Genomic DNA, 15174 nt, shown 5'->3' on the forward strand with positions numbered 1-15174 from the left:
ACTGGACAGGACAGTCCTTCAGCAAGAAACTCGAGTGAGGCAACTACAAAAGGGGCAAATGGAAACGAATGTTTCCACGGCCAGTTTCTTCTGATAAAATCTTTATGAATTAAATACATTGAGAAACAGTGAAAACCTATGTACAGTCATTTAAACAGCGCTGCCAACATAGTCCGTTTAAGGATACCCTTCCGCCTCCTGTGTCTGTCACAGCGAACCTTAAACAGGACTTTAGTTCTTAAAAAATACAGTAAGGAAAGAATTACATTCTTAGCAGGAGAAGATCTCACAGTGGACAGCGTGGTCGGTCGCCGCTGAAGATCTGCGGTGTAAAGGCTGGTGTGAGAGTTTAGACGCCCTTCCCGTGAGCAAGTCAAAAGCAGTCTCTTGTTAAAAACCCTCTGGCCCCTAAGAACTGGGGTCGGCAATCCCGCTTGGAAAGACTCTTCCGTGGCGACTAGCGGGCAGCCCAGGGCACCGGCTCTGCACTGCGAGACTGGGGACGCCAGGGGGCACCGGCTCTGCACGGCGAGGCTGGGGACGCCCGGGGAACCGCTCACAGGCGCCCGTGCCCACGCCCGAGGCCGGGCGGCTCCGCGTCCTCCGTGCCACCGCGTTGCGTGTGGGGCACGAAGGTGGTAGTTCATCTTCAGTTCATTTCACAGTATCGACGCAGCCACCACGGGGTGACCAGACAGCATGACAGCAGGAACAAATAATAATAATAATAATCACCCTCTTTAAAACTGTGCCACGAGCTGACATTAAGTTTCCTGTTAAAAATTACATTAGAAAAGAAGGCAATACTGTGCATTTCAATGTTGCTGAGCCCTGGCGGGAGTGAGCCCCTGTGGGGACGCCCAGTCCGCGCTGGCTGCCCAGGCCGCATCGGCTGCGGGCCCTGCTGGTGAGCCCTGCACCATCCCGGGGCTCCTGTCACATGACCTGGTGCATAGACAGCCCTGACGCACCAGCCTGCCGCTCCGGGCTGGGAGTGGCCTTTGGGCCCAGGGCCCAGGATTTGAAACAAACTTTGTAAAAAGTGGCAAATCGCCACCTGGCCCAGGGCTTGGGTTTTCAGAAACAGCCAGGACGAGTGAGGGACAGGGAGATGGTGCACCCGTGTTGGGGGCGAGGCTGGCTTTGTGCCATGGGTGTCTGAGGTCACCGGGGTTGCCCCGAGAGAAGAGCTGGAAGAGATGGCAGCAGCCGTGCCCCATGAGTCCGGCATGTGGTACAATCCCGCTTAGCCGCCTGCCTGTGGTGGCGCCATCCACCCCGGGGACTCTGGGCAAAGGGGACCACAGGCCTGACAGCCCCTCACCACCACTTTGCTCTGGGCATGGGGGGTGTGAGTGAAACATCATAAACGTGCAAAAGTGGAGGGGCTCTGAGGCTGGCAGGGTCTCAGGCCCAGTAGGAGGGGCTGCGACCACGAGGGCGCCCCCAGCCCCCTCTCATGCCATCAGGACCCCTGGAGTCCGGCCCGCGCTCTGAACACGACCATCTGTTAAGGGACCCGGTTCTCCCAGGGCAACGGGACTTCGCCCCATCAGACAGAAGCCTGGTGTGTCTACTATGTACAGATATAAATTAGAAGCTATACTTACTGAACATACATAAATAAATAACTCACTCTGAAGCAAATGCTTTAAGCTGGTTTCTGATCACATCTAGGACACGGAGAGACGCGCTATCGTGGGCTTCAGCAGCCTCCCCTTGGGGCACCCCGTCTCCGCGGCTCCGCAGACCCCAGCGGAAAATTCCCCGCCCCCTTAAAGGCTTGTGGTTATGGAAGTGGATTAAAACCCGGCTTTACAAACACCGCCTGTGTCCGCCAGGAGTCGAAGGCTGGACCCTGGGCAGACGCACACGGCCGGGAGGTTGCCCACCCACTGGGCTGCGGGCAGGAGCGCAGCTGCCGGCCTCCCGTCTAGTGAGTCGGACCTGGAGGTTCTCTTGGGCCAAGGCGGCTGCAGGCTCAGTGGCCGAGTGAGGCCTCGCTTGGCTGGAAACCACTGGACCCGGAGCTGCAAGGCGACGGGAGGGCGAGCGCTTCCCTTCCAGGAAGTGAGCTGTGTGTGGCGGGTGCTCCCTGCGCTGGCTCCCAGCAGGCCGGGCCCGCCCCGGGGTCACCTGCTGAGTGCGGGGGACCAGCCTCCAGCGCCGACCTGTGTGTGAGGTCAGCGGGGCAGGCCAGGGCCGACTCCTGGCAAACGTCCCGGCGGGCGGCTTTGCAGGGAGCTCGGCCCTGGGGGGAGCCCAGGTAAGCACCTTCCAGCTCCTCACGCGAGACTGGCTTCCGTGGAGCTGGTCACGTCCCATACAGCCCGACCCTGAGCCCCCACAGGACCCTGGCGCCCAGCGAGCACTGAGAGGCCTGGGGATAGCGCGGGCTGCTAGGCTGAGTGGAGGGCAGCTCCCTGTCCCCTGGGTCTCAGGGGGTCACCCAGGGGCTCCATGGGAGGCAGACAGCACAGTGATGAGGAGGCCCTACGAGGCCTGTGTGCCTGGGAGGAGGGGCGAGCCCAGGTCCACGGACACGGCCATGGCTCGAAGCTGCAAACTGGGGGCGGGGGAGTTGGGGGGCTGGAGGCTCTGGAAGGCCTTCTCCTGCTCTCCGTGCTATGGCTATAGACCTGCGACTTCCAGTGCCCCCGCCGTGACGCCTAGGAAGGGAAGGGTAGCCGTGTGCCCGTGAGGCTGCCAGCTCTCCATGGGCCACCGTGGCGCCAGTGCAGGGGGTGGGGGTGGTACTGGGAAGGAGGACACAGGGCGAAGAATCTAAAACCCTCACAGCCTTTCCAAAGCAGTAAAATCCTCATAGAATCGGTAGGAACCTCTGGGAGCCCCGAGGGTAAGTGCAACACACACAGAAATGTGAGAAGTTTAGAAAGCATGTCCCGCTACGGAGCTCCTGTCCAGAAACTCCAGGGAAGTGCCTCCCAGCTGTCTTCAGACCCAGCTCACATGTGGTGGCTTCAGGGACAGCAGGGGAGGCGGGCAGGCAGGGGGAGGGGACACAGACAAGTGCACGCTGCCCTTGGGGGCAACACGCTCCTGGCGGCCTGGCCAGTCCCCACCGCACCCCATCGGCGGCTGGCTGGCTGGCACTGGGGGAGCCGAGACCCCACCTGGCGGAGGACGGTGTTCCATCACCTCACCCCGGCCGCCTGAAGAGACCACGTGGGAGCCAAGCGGCCCGGGCACATCTCCTTACAGGACACGTCATACAGTAGAAACATATGCCAGGTCCGGGCACGGCGGGCCTGCTGGAGCCGCGGCCTCTCGTGACGTCCGCTCTCCTACGTCCCGTTCTTCAGCTCCCACTCCTGCCGGGGAAGTGAGAGCAAGAGCTGACATACACGCCAGGTGTCGGGGCACGTCTGTGCCAGACAGGATGGCGGGTCCTCAAAACGCAACAGAATCCCCGCACGACCAAGGAAGGCGGTCAGCGTGTCCCACCCAGGACTGAGGGCGCCGTGAAGACCAAGGAGGCCCCCACGCGCCTGGCCCCGAGCAGGCCCCTCCGCCCTCAGCGGCCGCATGGGGCGCTGGTCCGATGCCAACCCTGACCCCGCTGTGCTGCCAGGCCTCTGCACTGAGCCTAGTGCCCTGCTCACCCCCCCCGCCTCGGGGTATACGCTGGGAATCCTCACCTCCCCTGGAACAGAAGTCCCAGCTTAATGCATGGTGACAGCGGCATAGCAAACGTGGCAGAAACAAAACCAAACGGTGCTCCCGAGACACCACGGGCACCTCCGGGCACTCGGGCCGCAGGAGGGTGACCCTGGGTGCCGCCCACCCAGGCTGTCCCCTCCTCGGCCCCCGACAGCCACTGGGCCGTGCAAACTCAGGTGTGGGGAGGACGCCACTGAGGCGCCCTGCCCGGCTCACTGTGGGAGGTTACCCACACACACAGCCAGTGCTTCACAAGCAGGTTCAGATGCCAACTCCACTGCTGGGCACAGGTCCCACTGGGCACACAGCCGAGGGCTGGAGTGGAGGGCTCAGGGTCATGGCCAAAGGAGGGCGTGAGAGACCCTAGGTCCAGTGGCTGTCAGGGGCGTGCGACCTCTGGGGCAGCCCGGTGCTGAGTCCTCGGACCCAGCTCACATGTGGTGGCTCTGAAAGCATGGCCATAGCCTCCCACTGGGGCTCAGAGCCGCCCGCTGGGGCTCACACGGGGTTCACAGCCACCCGCCGGGGCTCACAGCCACCCACTGGGGCTCACAGCCGCCCGCCAGGGCTCACAGCTGCCCGCCGGGGCTCACACGGGGCTCACAGCCGCAACAGCCGCCCACCGGGGCTCAGAGCTTTCCCAGGCTGAGCGGGGAATGCTGGGCCTGCAGCTGGACGTCGTGGCCACTCCGGAGCCCTCCGCTAGGAGACCCTGGCGGTGACCTGCATGCACCCGACCTGTGGCGGCACCGCTCTCCCGCTCAGCCCCCTCCCAGGAACCGGAGCTCCCTGAGCATGGCTGGGAAACATTCCCGAGCCCGAGTGCTGGGACCCTCTCGTCCTCGGAAAAGGCCAGTGGGCGAGGCACCGACGAGTGGGTGACTGTCCCAGAGTCGAAAGGCCACGTGCCACCCCTTCCTGCCGCGGGGGGACCCGCGTCACTGTTCTCGGGAACCCTGGGGACCCTGCTCCATCGCCTCTCCACGAGAGGCCGCGTCCTCGGTGCTCTCCGGCCTGGGCGGGGGCCAGGCTGCACGGTCGCGGGGCCCCCCCGTCGCCACCATCCCTCATGGGACGTCCACCGTGAGGAAGCGGCCGGAGCTGAGCTGCCCAGGCCCCAGACGCCGAACACGGCAGAGAGCAGCCCCCTGGAGGTGGCACGCACGCCACGTAAAGCTGGGATCTTGGACCACAAAGACCCAGTAGCCAATGCTGTCCCCGCGTTCCCGCCTGCAAACAGGGGACCTGGATGAGGGCTCAGTGCCAACCCCTTGGGCACAGTCTAGGGACCCGGGGGCTGAGACCGTCCCCGGGAGGCGCACAGAGGCTCTCCCTCCCTCCGTCACCAGCCCGTCTCCATCAAGCGCATGGCCTTCAATTTCCTGGGTGTGGGTCGCCGGACCCTCCCGTGAACACGCCATGAGCAGTGAGCGGCTAACCCTGCCTTACCGGACACCAGACCCACCCCGCGGAAAGCAAGGCTTCTTGCCAGCCCGGGACCGCCTCAGAGCTGCAGGAGGACAGAGCAGCGAGAGCAGCCAGAGCCCGAGGTGTGAGGGAGGCACCTGGCCTCCGTGCCTGGACGGGCAGGTGCCGTGGCACCAAGTGTGGCTTTTCCGTGGGGCACACCTTCAGCCACCGCGTCCAGAGCTGTTTGCTCTGAAGAATTATACATCATTTCTAAGTTTTTCTGGGGTCATAAGCTTCGCAGCACAAACAGTGGCTGATCCATCAGAAGGCACCGCGGCACCTCCGACACCAGCGGCCAGGCGGTCGGTGGAGGGACTGGGAGACTGTGTGCTGGGTCGCCAGGTCACCACGTGGCACTGAGTGGAAGGCTGTGGGATGGGACACGCCTGGCCCCTCTGCCCCTCCCTCCCACACGATGCTGAAGCCGCAGTGTCAGCGCCCGGGAGGCTGGTGAGCAGGCGTCCCACACGCACGAGGGGACTGACCTTGGCTTTCCGAAGCACGTGCCCCCGGCAGGGAGAGCTGCCGGCCGGCTGGCTCTTCCTCAGGACAGCGGCGCTGTTCACGGGCACGGGGCCCTCGGCGTCACTGGTCTCGCAGCTGGACAGCGGGGAGTTCTCCAGAGTCCGGGGCCTGAGCACTGGGGACTGAGAGAGGCGGCGAGGCTGTTTCCCAGCAGGGATGGCGCCTTTACTGGGGACAGGGGGCTCGGGGTACGCCACCCACGGTGAGGGCACCCAGTGTGTCTGTGTAGTCCCTGCCCAGTGCTCAGAGCCCCTTCCCACGTCTGTCTCACAGACAGAGAGACTGAGGTGCACAGAGACGCTCAACCGGCGGGTCATGCTGGGAAGCAGGGAGGCCCAGTCTGCGTCCTCTGCCTCCAGCCCGGCACGTGCCTCTCACAGTCCCCTCTCCGGGACTCGAACTCCCAGGCACCCTCTCACCCGCAGCCCCAGCAGCAGAGACGTGGTGGCAGCCGCAGCAGGAGCGGGGGAACCGCACGCGGCCAGCTCATGGGAGGAGCCGGGCAGAGCAGGCCCAGGATTCCAGGCTGTGGAAAAGACCAGGACCTGCCCGTTTGGCTCAGTGGACAGAGCATCAGCCTGTGGACTGAAGGGTCCTGGGTTTGACTGGTCAAGGGCTCAAACCTCGGTTGCAGGCTCAATGCAAATTGATGTTTCTCTCTCTCTCTCTCCCTCCCCTCCACTCCCTTCCCTCTCTCTCTCAACAAAAAAAAAAAAAAAAAAGGAAGGAAGGAAGGAAGGAAGGGAAAAGACCCTCGGGTGAGGGTTACAAGTAAACAAGTGTCGGAGCTGACCAGCTGTGTGCTGTGCTGGGCGAGGCTGGGCGGGCGGCCAGCCTAGAGGAACGGCGGCGTTTTCTCTGGGCGCCGTGCGTGCGGTGCTCAGGGGCGCGGGGGACGGTACCTGTGGACTCGAGGTCCCCGAACGGGGCTCGATGGCCAGCCCCAGGGTGACGCCGCCGGCCAGGGCCTTGCGGAGGCTCTCGGTGACCTCGGTGAGCTCCAGCTCCAGGCTGACGCGCTCCGCCTCCTTCCGCCGGCACTCCTCCTCCAGCGCCTTCAGCTTCTCCTCCAGGGCCAGCTGCGCCTTCCTGCCTGGGAGCGAGGGGACGGGGCGACGCTGGGGCTCAGGCTCCAGACCTGGGTCCCTCTGACACTCACGTCAGCCCTGAGAGGAGCCACGCCCGCGCCCCACCCCTGCCTTGGCTGCAGCTGGAAGAAGGGCCCCCAGGGGGCCTCAGCGTGCTCATCTGTCACGTGGACCGTGAGCTGCAGCTGATTGCTCTGCCACTGCCTCCCTAGCCCTCTGGCCCTACATCAAACACCTCACTCCTCCACAGAGCATGGCACGCGTTTCTCCCGGGCACACGTGTTTCATTACTGCAGCGTGTGGCAGTGACACAGGAAGGCTGGCACTGTGCCCACAGGGCAGCTAAGAAAACCGAATCCAAGGGTAAATGAGTGTGTGGCCTGGGCCGGTGCACAGCACGCGGGGCTCTGCTTTGAGGCCAGAAGCGGGTCTAATCCTTCTGCGTCGTCACCATCCGTTCCGCCCGCCTCCAGTCTTTACACGGCAAGAGCACTTTCATGCCCGTCACGGAGGCGGTCAGCAAAGGCTCCAGCTCCGTCGCCGTGTGCCAGCCCCCGCCACCGCTCCCGCACACTGAGCTACCTGGAGGCAGGCATCTCCCTGGCTCTCTGCCCCCGCCCCCGCCCCCCACTCCCTCTGTGCTGGGCCAACCACACGGAGACCTGGGTCAGAGCTGCCCAGGTGAGACCAGCCTGGAGCTGAGGCCTATGTGTCCGCAATTCTGTCCCTAACCAGGCTCCCCCTGACCCCCACCCCGTGCCCACTCCTGCTGGCATGAACCAGCCAGCCTGGCCCAGCACAGCGGCCCTGCCTCGCTCCAGGGCTGCCTTTACTCAACTCCGCTCTGCGGTGGTTCCCCTGACCTGGCCTCACCCCATCCCTTCCAATACTCACAGTGCCCTCCCTCAGCAGGCTCTCCTCTGGGGTGCAGGGCTCCCTGTACCGTGTGGAGACCTCTCACCTGCCTCTGAACGTGACCTGTCCCTGTGGACTGTCCTGCGAGGGACCCAATGCCTCATGGACGCAGTGCCCACTCACAGCTCTCAGGCTCCAGACAATCCCTGCCGGCGGACCAGAGGCAGGACAGCTCCTGGCACCTGTCCCCCTGCCTGTCCCGGGACTCCCGCACCTGAGCACCCGTCACCCTGCCTGTCCCGGGACTCCCGCACCTGACACCCATCCCCCCTGCCTGTCCCGGGACTCCCGCACCTGAGCACTCATCCCCCTGCCTGTCCCGGGACTCCCGCACCCGGCACCTGCCCTGGGCTAACGGGCAGTGCCTCTAGACCCCCGGGACGCAGTGTGGGACACAAGCTGAATCTTAGCCGCGAGCTGATGAGGCCTGCGGCAGACAGGGAGGCAGACCCTCCCGGACGGGCGCCCTCCTACCAGCGTTCGCCTCGATGGCGGCCCGCAGGTCCCTCCTTTCCTTCCGGAGCTGGGCCAGCCTGGTCCTCAGGGCTTCCTTCCGCCGCAGCAGCTCCTCTTCCTTGGTCTGCAGGCGCCTGGCATCTGCTTCCACCCTGTTCTTGCCGTATCTGTACTGGTCAGCATCTGAAAGACACGCAGGGAAAGCAGTTAGCCTACAGACACGAGGGAGCTTCCCAGAGCCCTCGGTCAGCCCGCTCGCTCGGTCAACTCAGAGCTGGCTCCCTGGAATCCGACAGAAGAGAATGGGCCTGTCTGAACCAGCTGATTACCCAGGATTCTCGGGAACAATGTTCTATGTGAAAAGACAGTATTAAGAAATCCCTCTAATTTTCTTCCCTTCCCGCCGGCACCTCGCCACAGTGCACACCCCACATCTGCAGGGAGGAGGCGTCAGCGTCACATGTAATCCTGGCTGTGGCCAGTGCCCGTAGGTTTAAACTTCTTCCCCAGCCCATCACAGCTGGCCCACAGCCCTGTCCAGCGCTTTGCTGACCCAGCAGCACCTACGCACCGGCACGGACTGAACACGCAATAGCAGCAGTGGGTGAACGAACGGACAATGAGAAAAGGAAGCGGCAACACAGGGCGGGTCTGGGGCCCGACTGTTAGGTCTGAATCCCACTTGTCGCCTGTAGCTGTGTGACTGGAACAAAGTACTTCATCGCCCTGTGCCTCAGTGTCCTCGTCTGTGAAATGGGAACATTCCCGGGGGGGTGGGGGGCGGTGTGTGGATTAAGTTAACATTTATAGGGTAATTTAGGAAAGGTCCTTCTGAAAAATACACTGGAGAGAGGAAGAGGTGATGAAGCTAACGAGACGGGTCCAGGGCCACCACGTTCGAAGATTCCACCTCGGCCAGTCCTCCCACTGCTTCTGGCATTGCACCGCCCAGGCCTGACTGCGGCTCAGCAGCTCCGTCCTCTCGCCACGTGCGCTGCTGCTTGTCTGCCCGATGCCCTCACTAGACGAGAAAGGGCGTCACAGAGACACAGAGGGCAGAGCGATGGCCATGACACAGGCCGCGGCACGAGGGTCTGTGAAGTCCTCCAGCGCAGCTGCGCCCGCTCTCAAGCAGGTGCCCAGGCCTCACTTGGGGGTGGCTTGATAATTTGATCTTTGTATCTAAAGCCCGTCTCACAATGCCTGGGACAAGGTGACGCTCCCGGCAGCTCTAGTCACTGTCAGCGACAACAGAGTCCACAGAGCCCTGTCCACTCGGCAACGGGGAGCCGGGCCAGCCTCCCACCCCAGTGCGCGTGCCCAGCGCTGTGCCACAGCCACAGGGACGGCAGCGAAGCGCCACCGATGGAGGCCCCCGAGGCCGTCCCTCCCCACTCAACATGCACAGAGGACACGATGGCGGCAGCAAGTGGCCAAACCGGCCAGCGGACGCCGGAGCACTGCTGTCCGTGGCTCAGGGGCAGGACATGCTGGGCAGACAGAGCAGAGTCCGAACCCCAGTCTCTGATTTCCGAACGAAGGCGCTTCCCCAGCCCACACGTTCCCCACCCGAAGTCTACAGTGAACGCAGCAAAAACACAGAAGGCAATTATTTCTCTCATTTGTCACCATTAGATGTCACCACAGTTAATACAAGTTCCCTCCAGAAGGGGTCATCAAATAGAGGCACCAGTCACGGGAATGAAGTCAGCGTGACTGAGGGGTTCCGTGCCCGGTCTCGCACAAGCTCGGTGCCCTCCCCACGGGACACCAGCAGGCACGCCCCTGCGTCAGGGAAGTAAGGTCTGCAAGAGGAGGTCGAAGGTCAGTACATCCCACGAACTACGAGGAGCAGGCTTCGGCCCGCCGGCTCCCACCTGCCTGCTCTGAGGGGGACTCCCGCGCAGATCACCTGTGTCCGGGCAGGAGCAGCCACCCTGCTGAGCAGCTCGGAGGCGGGTGTGCATGTACGCCCCGCCCCCCGCCCGCCGTGTACCCCGTAACTCACCCCTCGCAGTGCACGCGCAGGTACAGGGCACTAGCTAGAGCGGAGGCCTGATCGCCGCTCCACAGGGCCTGAGTCAGAAAACACGGACACTCCCTCCCCTGGAACCCTCCCTGCCGGCCAGGCCCCTGGAGCTCGGGACCCGCGTCTGCCGTGTGACCCTCCGTCCGGCTCAGGCACCTTGGCAACAACTGCGCTGTCTTATCGTCGCCGCTGAAGAAGCATTGAGACATGGTGACAGCGTGGCCCCGGAGAAAGGGAGGTGCTGTGCCGTCTGGCATCTCCCTGCCAGCTGGGCGGCCTGCAGCCTGGCACTCCCTGTGGTTGTCACGGCCGTGAGCCCCAGGCCATTCCGCACGTGGACCAGGGGGCGGGCGGCGGGGGGCCAGGCCGGAGAAAGGGACGGACTGCACTCCCTGCCACGTGGGCTCCTTCCAAGCCCGTCTTTCTCTAGGGCCCCGAGGCCGTGACCACTTGGGCTATTTCATCACGGAAACCACGGCAGCTGCTCCTCCACACCCAGCACGTGGAAGCCCCACTTAGAGGGTAGACGTGACTTCACCAAAGTCGCTGAGTCACCAACGGGTCAGGGACACAAACCAAGGCCCCTGACTCAAAGCCCAGGTCCTGCAGCTGCACCTCCAGGTGCCTCCGCTGAAATGGGCGGAACCAGCCCTAGAGTCGGGCAGCCGGCCCGGCCTTTCCTGGTGCACAGAGGTCCCGAGGCCGGGACGGAGGCTGGAGCCTGGCACAGCCCGGCCTTTCCTGGTGCACAGAGGTCCCGAGGCCGGGTCGGAAGCCGGCACCACCCTCCCATCGGTCAGGTGGGGAAGGATGATGGACTACAGGCCCATCTCTCCTCGGGTCCCACCCCAGCCCTGCTCCACAGCTGCAGAGGAGCCGCGTCCACGGACGAAGGGTGCACTCACTGGAAGACGTGCGCCTCACGCCGGCGGCCGGCTCGGCCTTCTTGGGCTGGCTGCTCAGGGGCTTGCCTTTTCCTGCAGCCCCGCTGGATGCGAGAGGGGGCTTTTTACTCTTCAACTGTTGAAATAAACAGAAGGAAGTTAATACAAACGATCCACAACACCAGTGTTTTTGTCCTGCGGGACACTGCTTCCCTGGGACGCGGTAAGTAGCATCTAGCACGGACAAAAAAGCTCAGGGTAGCAGGAACAACTGGGCTCCCAAACCCTGGGAGCTGGGGTGCCCGGAGCCTGAGGTTGGGGTGTGAGGGACGCAGGGCGCCTGGGCAGGAAAGCAGAGCGACATGTGCGCTGAGAGCTGCGATGGAGGTGGGCACAGGGGGAGCCGGGCAGCTGGGCTGAGACGCTGGGAGCCTGCGCTTCGGACAGGGGGAGGCCACTGCAGCTGGTTTCTCTGCCAGCGCTTCCGTGGGGACTGACACCACACCGGGCACATAACTACGCTTATTCACTGCAGGGTCTCAGGAAGGAAGCGAGAAAGGCGTGACGTAGAAACAGTTTAAACTAAGTTTTGACCAACTACAGGCTTTTAAAAATTCCATAGCATCGCTACTTCTTGGGTGGCTGCAGGCCAGCAGGTGCATTTTCTCAGCGATGGACAGTTCCATGTGCAGACATGCAGCTGGCGGGAGGGGTGAACTGTGGGTGTCCAGGCCCATGCTCCAAGGTCGTGCCCGCCTCCTGTGCTATGGGCCGGGGCCTAAATTTGGCTCCGTCACTCAGCTGCTGAGCGAGCCACGACCCCTGAGCCCCCACTTATAACCACCGGACGTCTGACCGCCGCACTCAACGAGGCCAGAGCCACTGGCTCCCACGTCTGGCCTTCAGGCTCACTGGACAGGCTCTGAGCAACTGTCGTCAAACATCAGAAGCAAACAGCCAGCTGGTGTGGCTCAGTGGTTGAGTGCTGACCCAGGAGCCAAGAGGTCACTGAATAGATTCCCGGTCAGGGCACATGCCCAGGTTGTGGGCTCCATCCCCAGTAGGAGGCATGCAGGGGGCAGCCAATCAATGTTTCTCCCTCCCTCCCTCTCTCTTTCTCTCTCTCTTCCTCTCTCTCTGAAAATCAATAAAAACATATATTTTTTAAAAAAATCAGAAGCAAACAAAAGCTGTGCTGTGATTCTGGCGAGAGCCTCGGCCGGGAGGACTTCTGAGTCCCACCCGGTCTGACATCCCCAGGGATTCCCTGCCTCGTTACTTTGTAAGGGTTCCCCCAACACAGGGCACAGGGAGCAACCCCTCCCGTGCCCCTCTGCTCTAGGGGCGCTCGCACACACGGGCGCGGGGCTGTATGCAAAGCATCAAAGTCTGAGGCTGACAGAGCAGGAAGACACATCCGTGTTTATACGGAAACGCTACGTTTGCTATGAAGATGAGGAGGGACAGTCTGACAGCAAGGCTGTTTCCCGCTTAGGGACCGGTAATCCCAATCCTCGCCACCTACCTGGGGTCAGGGAGCACTTTTACGCCCATTTGGGAAAAACACCGCAGTGTCCTGAATGAGCCTAGTTTACTTTTAAAGGTCAAAAAGCTACTCCTGGGGCCACCTGTGCTGATGTTTAACGGAAACATTAAAAACACTTGTAGCTCAAGAATCCTCTGCCAAGTTTTACCGTCCTGGCCTTTTAAGTCTCTGCCTTTAGCAAAATTGCCGGGGGAACATCCCGAGGCCGGAAAGAGCCGGTGCAGGGAGAGCGGAGCCCACAGCAGGGCCGGGAGGGGGCAGCTCCCCTGCCGACTGCTTTCCCAGGTGGGCCTCGCTCACTGCAGTGGGCATCACTGCGAAACTCGAGGGGGGCTGTGGCTAGAGGGGGTTCTAGAGGAGGAGGGAACGCAATGCTGTACCTGGGAGCCGAGCCCGAGAGACGCCCTCCCCACAGAAGAGGTGTTAGTGACAGACGGGGCGGGAGGCAGCCCGCAGGACGTGGGCTGCTTGTAATGGTTACAGGACAGGGTGTCGGCAGGCGGCCTAGCAGCCTTCCTGTCAGCAGGCGGGTAGCGCGCAAAGATTTTCGGAGACGGCAAGTTATCGTACGGCACCTCTCCTCCTGGGCCTCCGCGGCAGGACGCGGCCGAGCCGCCGTCGGGGTCCCACTGCAACACACACAGCTGCGAGGTTAGTGCCTCGGCCACAAGCAGAGCAGACGTTAGCGCGGACACGGCGTTCACACCCGCACCCCCGTGCCCGCTGCTGTAAAGCACACGCATTCGCAGGCGAGCTGGCCGCGAGGCCTGCCCTGCGTCCGGGACTTAGGGACAGCCTTCTCCTCCCTTAGATCGCCCCAGAGTCGCTGGCTTGGGGACTTTGCTCCGTCTGGTAAAGCAGGACAAAAAGGGCTGACGTGACATTTCTTTAGATCTCGGGGGTCCCCAGATCCAAAAAGCAGAGCTGCGTGCCTGCGGGGAAGGCATGCCGGGCGGGGACACGGGATGGGGCTCGGCTCTGCCCAGCACACGTGTGCACCCCCAGCGAGCACCTTCTTTTACTCTGCGGTCACTACCGGGTTCTGGACGCTGTCTGGAGTGCGTTACAAACACTGCCTCTAGCTCCCACGGGATCTCAGGAAGCAGGAGGAAACTGAGGCAGAGGCTCCCAAGCCCAGGGCGCTGCCTCTGGGCCCTGCTCCCGGGGTTACCGAGGGGCTGGACTTCAGAGCCCGGAGCCAGTGCATCGGTGACGCGTTTATGGGGACTGTCCGCCTGCCCCCGGCCCCCTCTGTTAGGGCTGATTGAAGTGCCGCGACCAAAACAGTCTTGAAAAGAAATCCAATCATCACAGAAAACAGGTTTCCAAGTAGAATTGACATAATGGCACTATTTTGACGAAAACCTTTCCCTAAAGGACTAAAATAGCCACAGGCCATTGGAGGACAGGGACACTAAAGTGTGCATTCGCCCAGCGCTCAGCACAGCGAGCCTCCTAAGTCTTAAAGGTCCCTAGGAGCCGCTCTGCATTCACAAACACGGGGAAATGTTCGCTCCTGGCTGATGCCTATTTCGCCGTCTTTATGTCGCTCTTCACTCCCGCAGACGGTGATTACAGCCTTTGTTACAAAAATAGGAGCAGGACCCAGACCTCACGGCAGGCTGCTCTCCTCGCCGTCGCTGCAGCGGCTATTTTGGTGATGCTGGGACCCAGCTACGAGCTAAAAATAGGGGGACGTGCAGATAAACTCGGACATGAGCGCCTCAAAATGACAGGCGCGCATGCATTTGTCCAGGGCGATTACAGGGTCCAGACTAGACAAGCATTTCTCCAAAATACCAAGGGACTGAGTCACACGGGTAACTTAGAAACTGCATAGAAGTTTCTAGATTAAAAGTGGGTGTGCTCCCCCACTTTTGTGCGTGTCAGAGACCCTCCACAAGACTCGCTAACGCCTGCGTTGGGCCTCAGGAGACCTTGAATGGCTGAGAGTTACTAAAAACGAAACGCTAACAAATGCGGTTTGGGGTCAAAAGTGCGAACTTCATAAACAGAGAAGAGCAGCCCACCCCAGAGAGACGGCCTGGTCCCAGCGCCCAGCGGCGGGGAACTGGGCAGGGCAAGGCCGCTGCCAGGACGCCCCGTGAGCCAAAGCGCCAGGACTACACAGGGGACGCGTCCAGCTCCTGCCCACAGGGTCCCAGGACAATCCCTCCTGCAGAGCCTCTGCACAGGTCCCCAGGGCCTGGAGCAACCTCGTCCCTGTGGGCTGAGCTGCGCCTGGACCAGGACAATGGGACAGGCTGGGGGGGTGGGGGGACGGTGCCCGTGGCTCCCACCTCCTCACCTTCACGCCCCGTGGCAGGTGTGGACTGGGGAAGGGGTGAGGGCCTTGGAGAGAGACTTAGAGGGAGGTGTGGGTTTCCTTTCTGAACGAGCTGCCCGGATCAGAGCTGGAGACGCAGACCGCTCGCCCTCTGGAGGTGACTCTGGCAGCGGACAGGGCCAAGGTGGGTCAGGAGAAGAGAAGCTGGTGGCTGCGGGGCACATGCAGCAGGAGAGCAGGGCCCACCTTGAAAACGGCAGTGACCAGCACGAGGCTCCGGACCGCGCCCCCTC

The 15174-nt window shown here is 62.4% G+C and overlaps 1 protein-coding gene across 3 annotated transcripts in view; it reads right to left on the bottom strand.

Annotated features, from left to right (window-relative positions):
- Positions 1 to 88: 88 nt before the first annotated feature.
- Positions 89 to 15174, bottom strand: part of AFAP1 (actin filament associated protein 1) — a 63894-nt gene continuing 48808 nt past the window's right edge. Inside the window, exons 13-18 of one of the 3 annotated variants that reach the window (XM_006760115.2) lie at positions 13170 to 13223; positions 11070 to 11184; positions 8154 to 8318; positions 6579 to 6769; positions 5637 to 5798; positions 89 to 3332 (exon numbers count right to left, since the gene is read on the bottom strand). In XM_006760115.2, coding sequence (XP_006760178.1) covers positions 3306 to 3332; positions 5637 to 5798; positions 6579 to 6769; positions 8154 to 8318; positions 11070 to 11184; positions 13170 to 13223 — 714 coding nt within the window. In that variant the 3' untranslated portion in view covers positions 89 to 3305. Of the gene's footprint in view, positions 3333 to 5636; positions 5799 to 6578; positions 6770 to 8153; positions 8319 to 11069; positions 11185 to 12974; positions 13224 to 15174 lie in introns of all 3 variants that reach the window. The other 2 variants (XM_006760114.2, XM_006760116.2) reach the window with 2 other exon arrangements.

This window comes from Myotis davidii, unplaced genomic scaffold, assembly GCF_000327345.1.
Source record: "Myotis davidii unplaced genomic scaffold, ASM32734v1 scaffold937, whole genome shotgun sequence".
Taxonomy (NCBI): Eukaryota; Metazoa; Chordata; class Mammalia; order Chiroptera; family Vespertilionidae; genus Myotis; species Myotis davidii.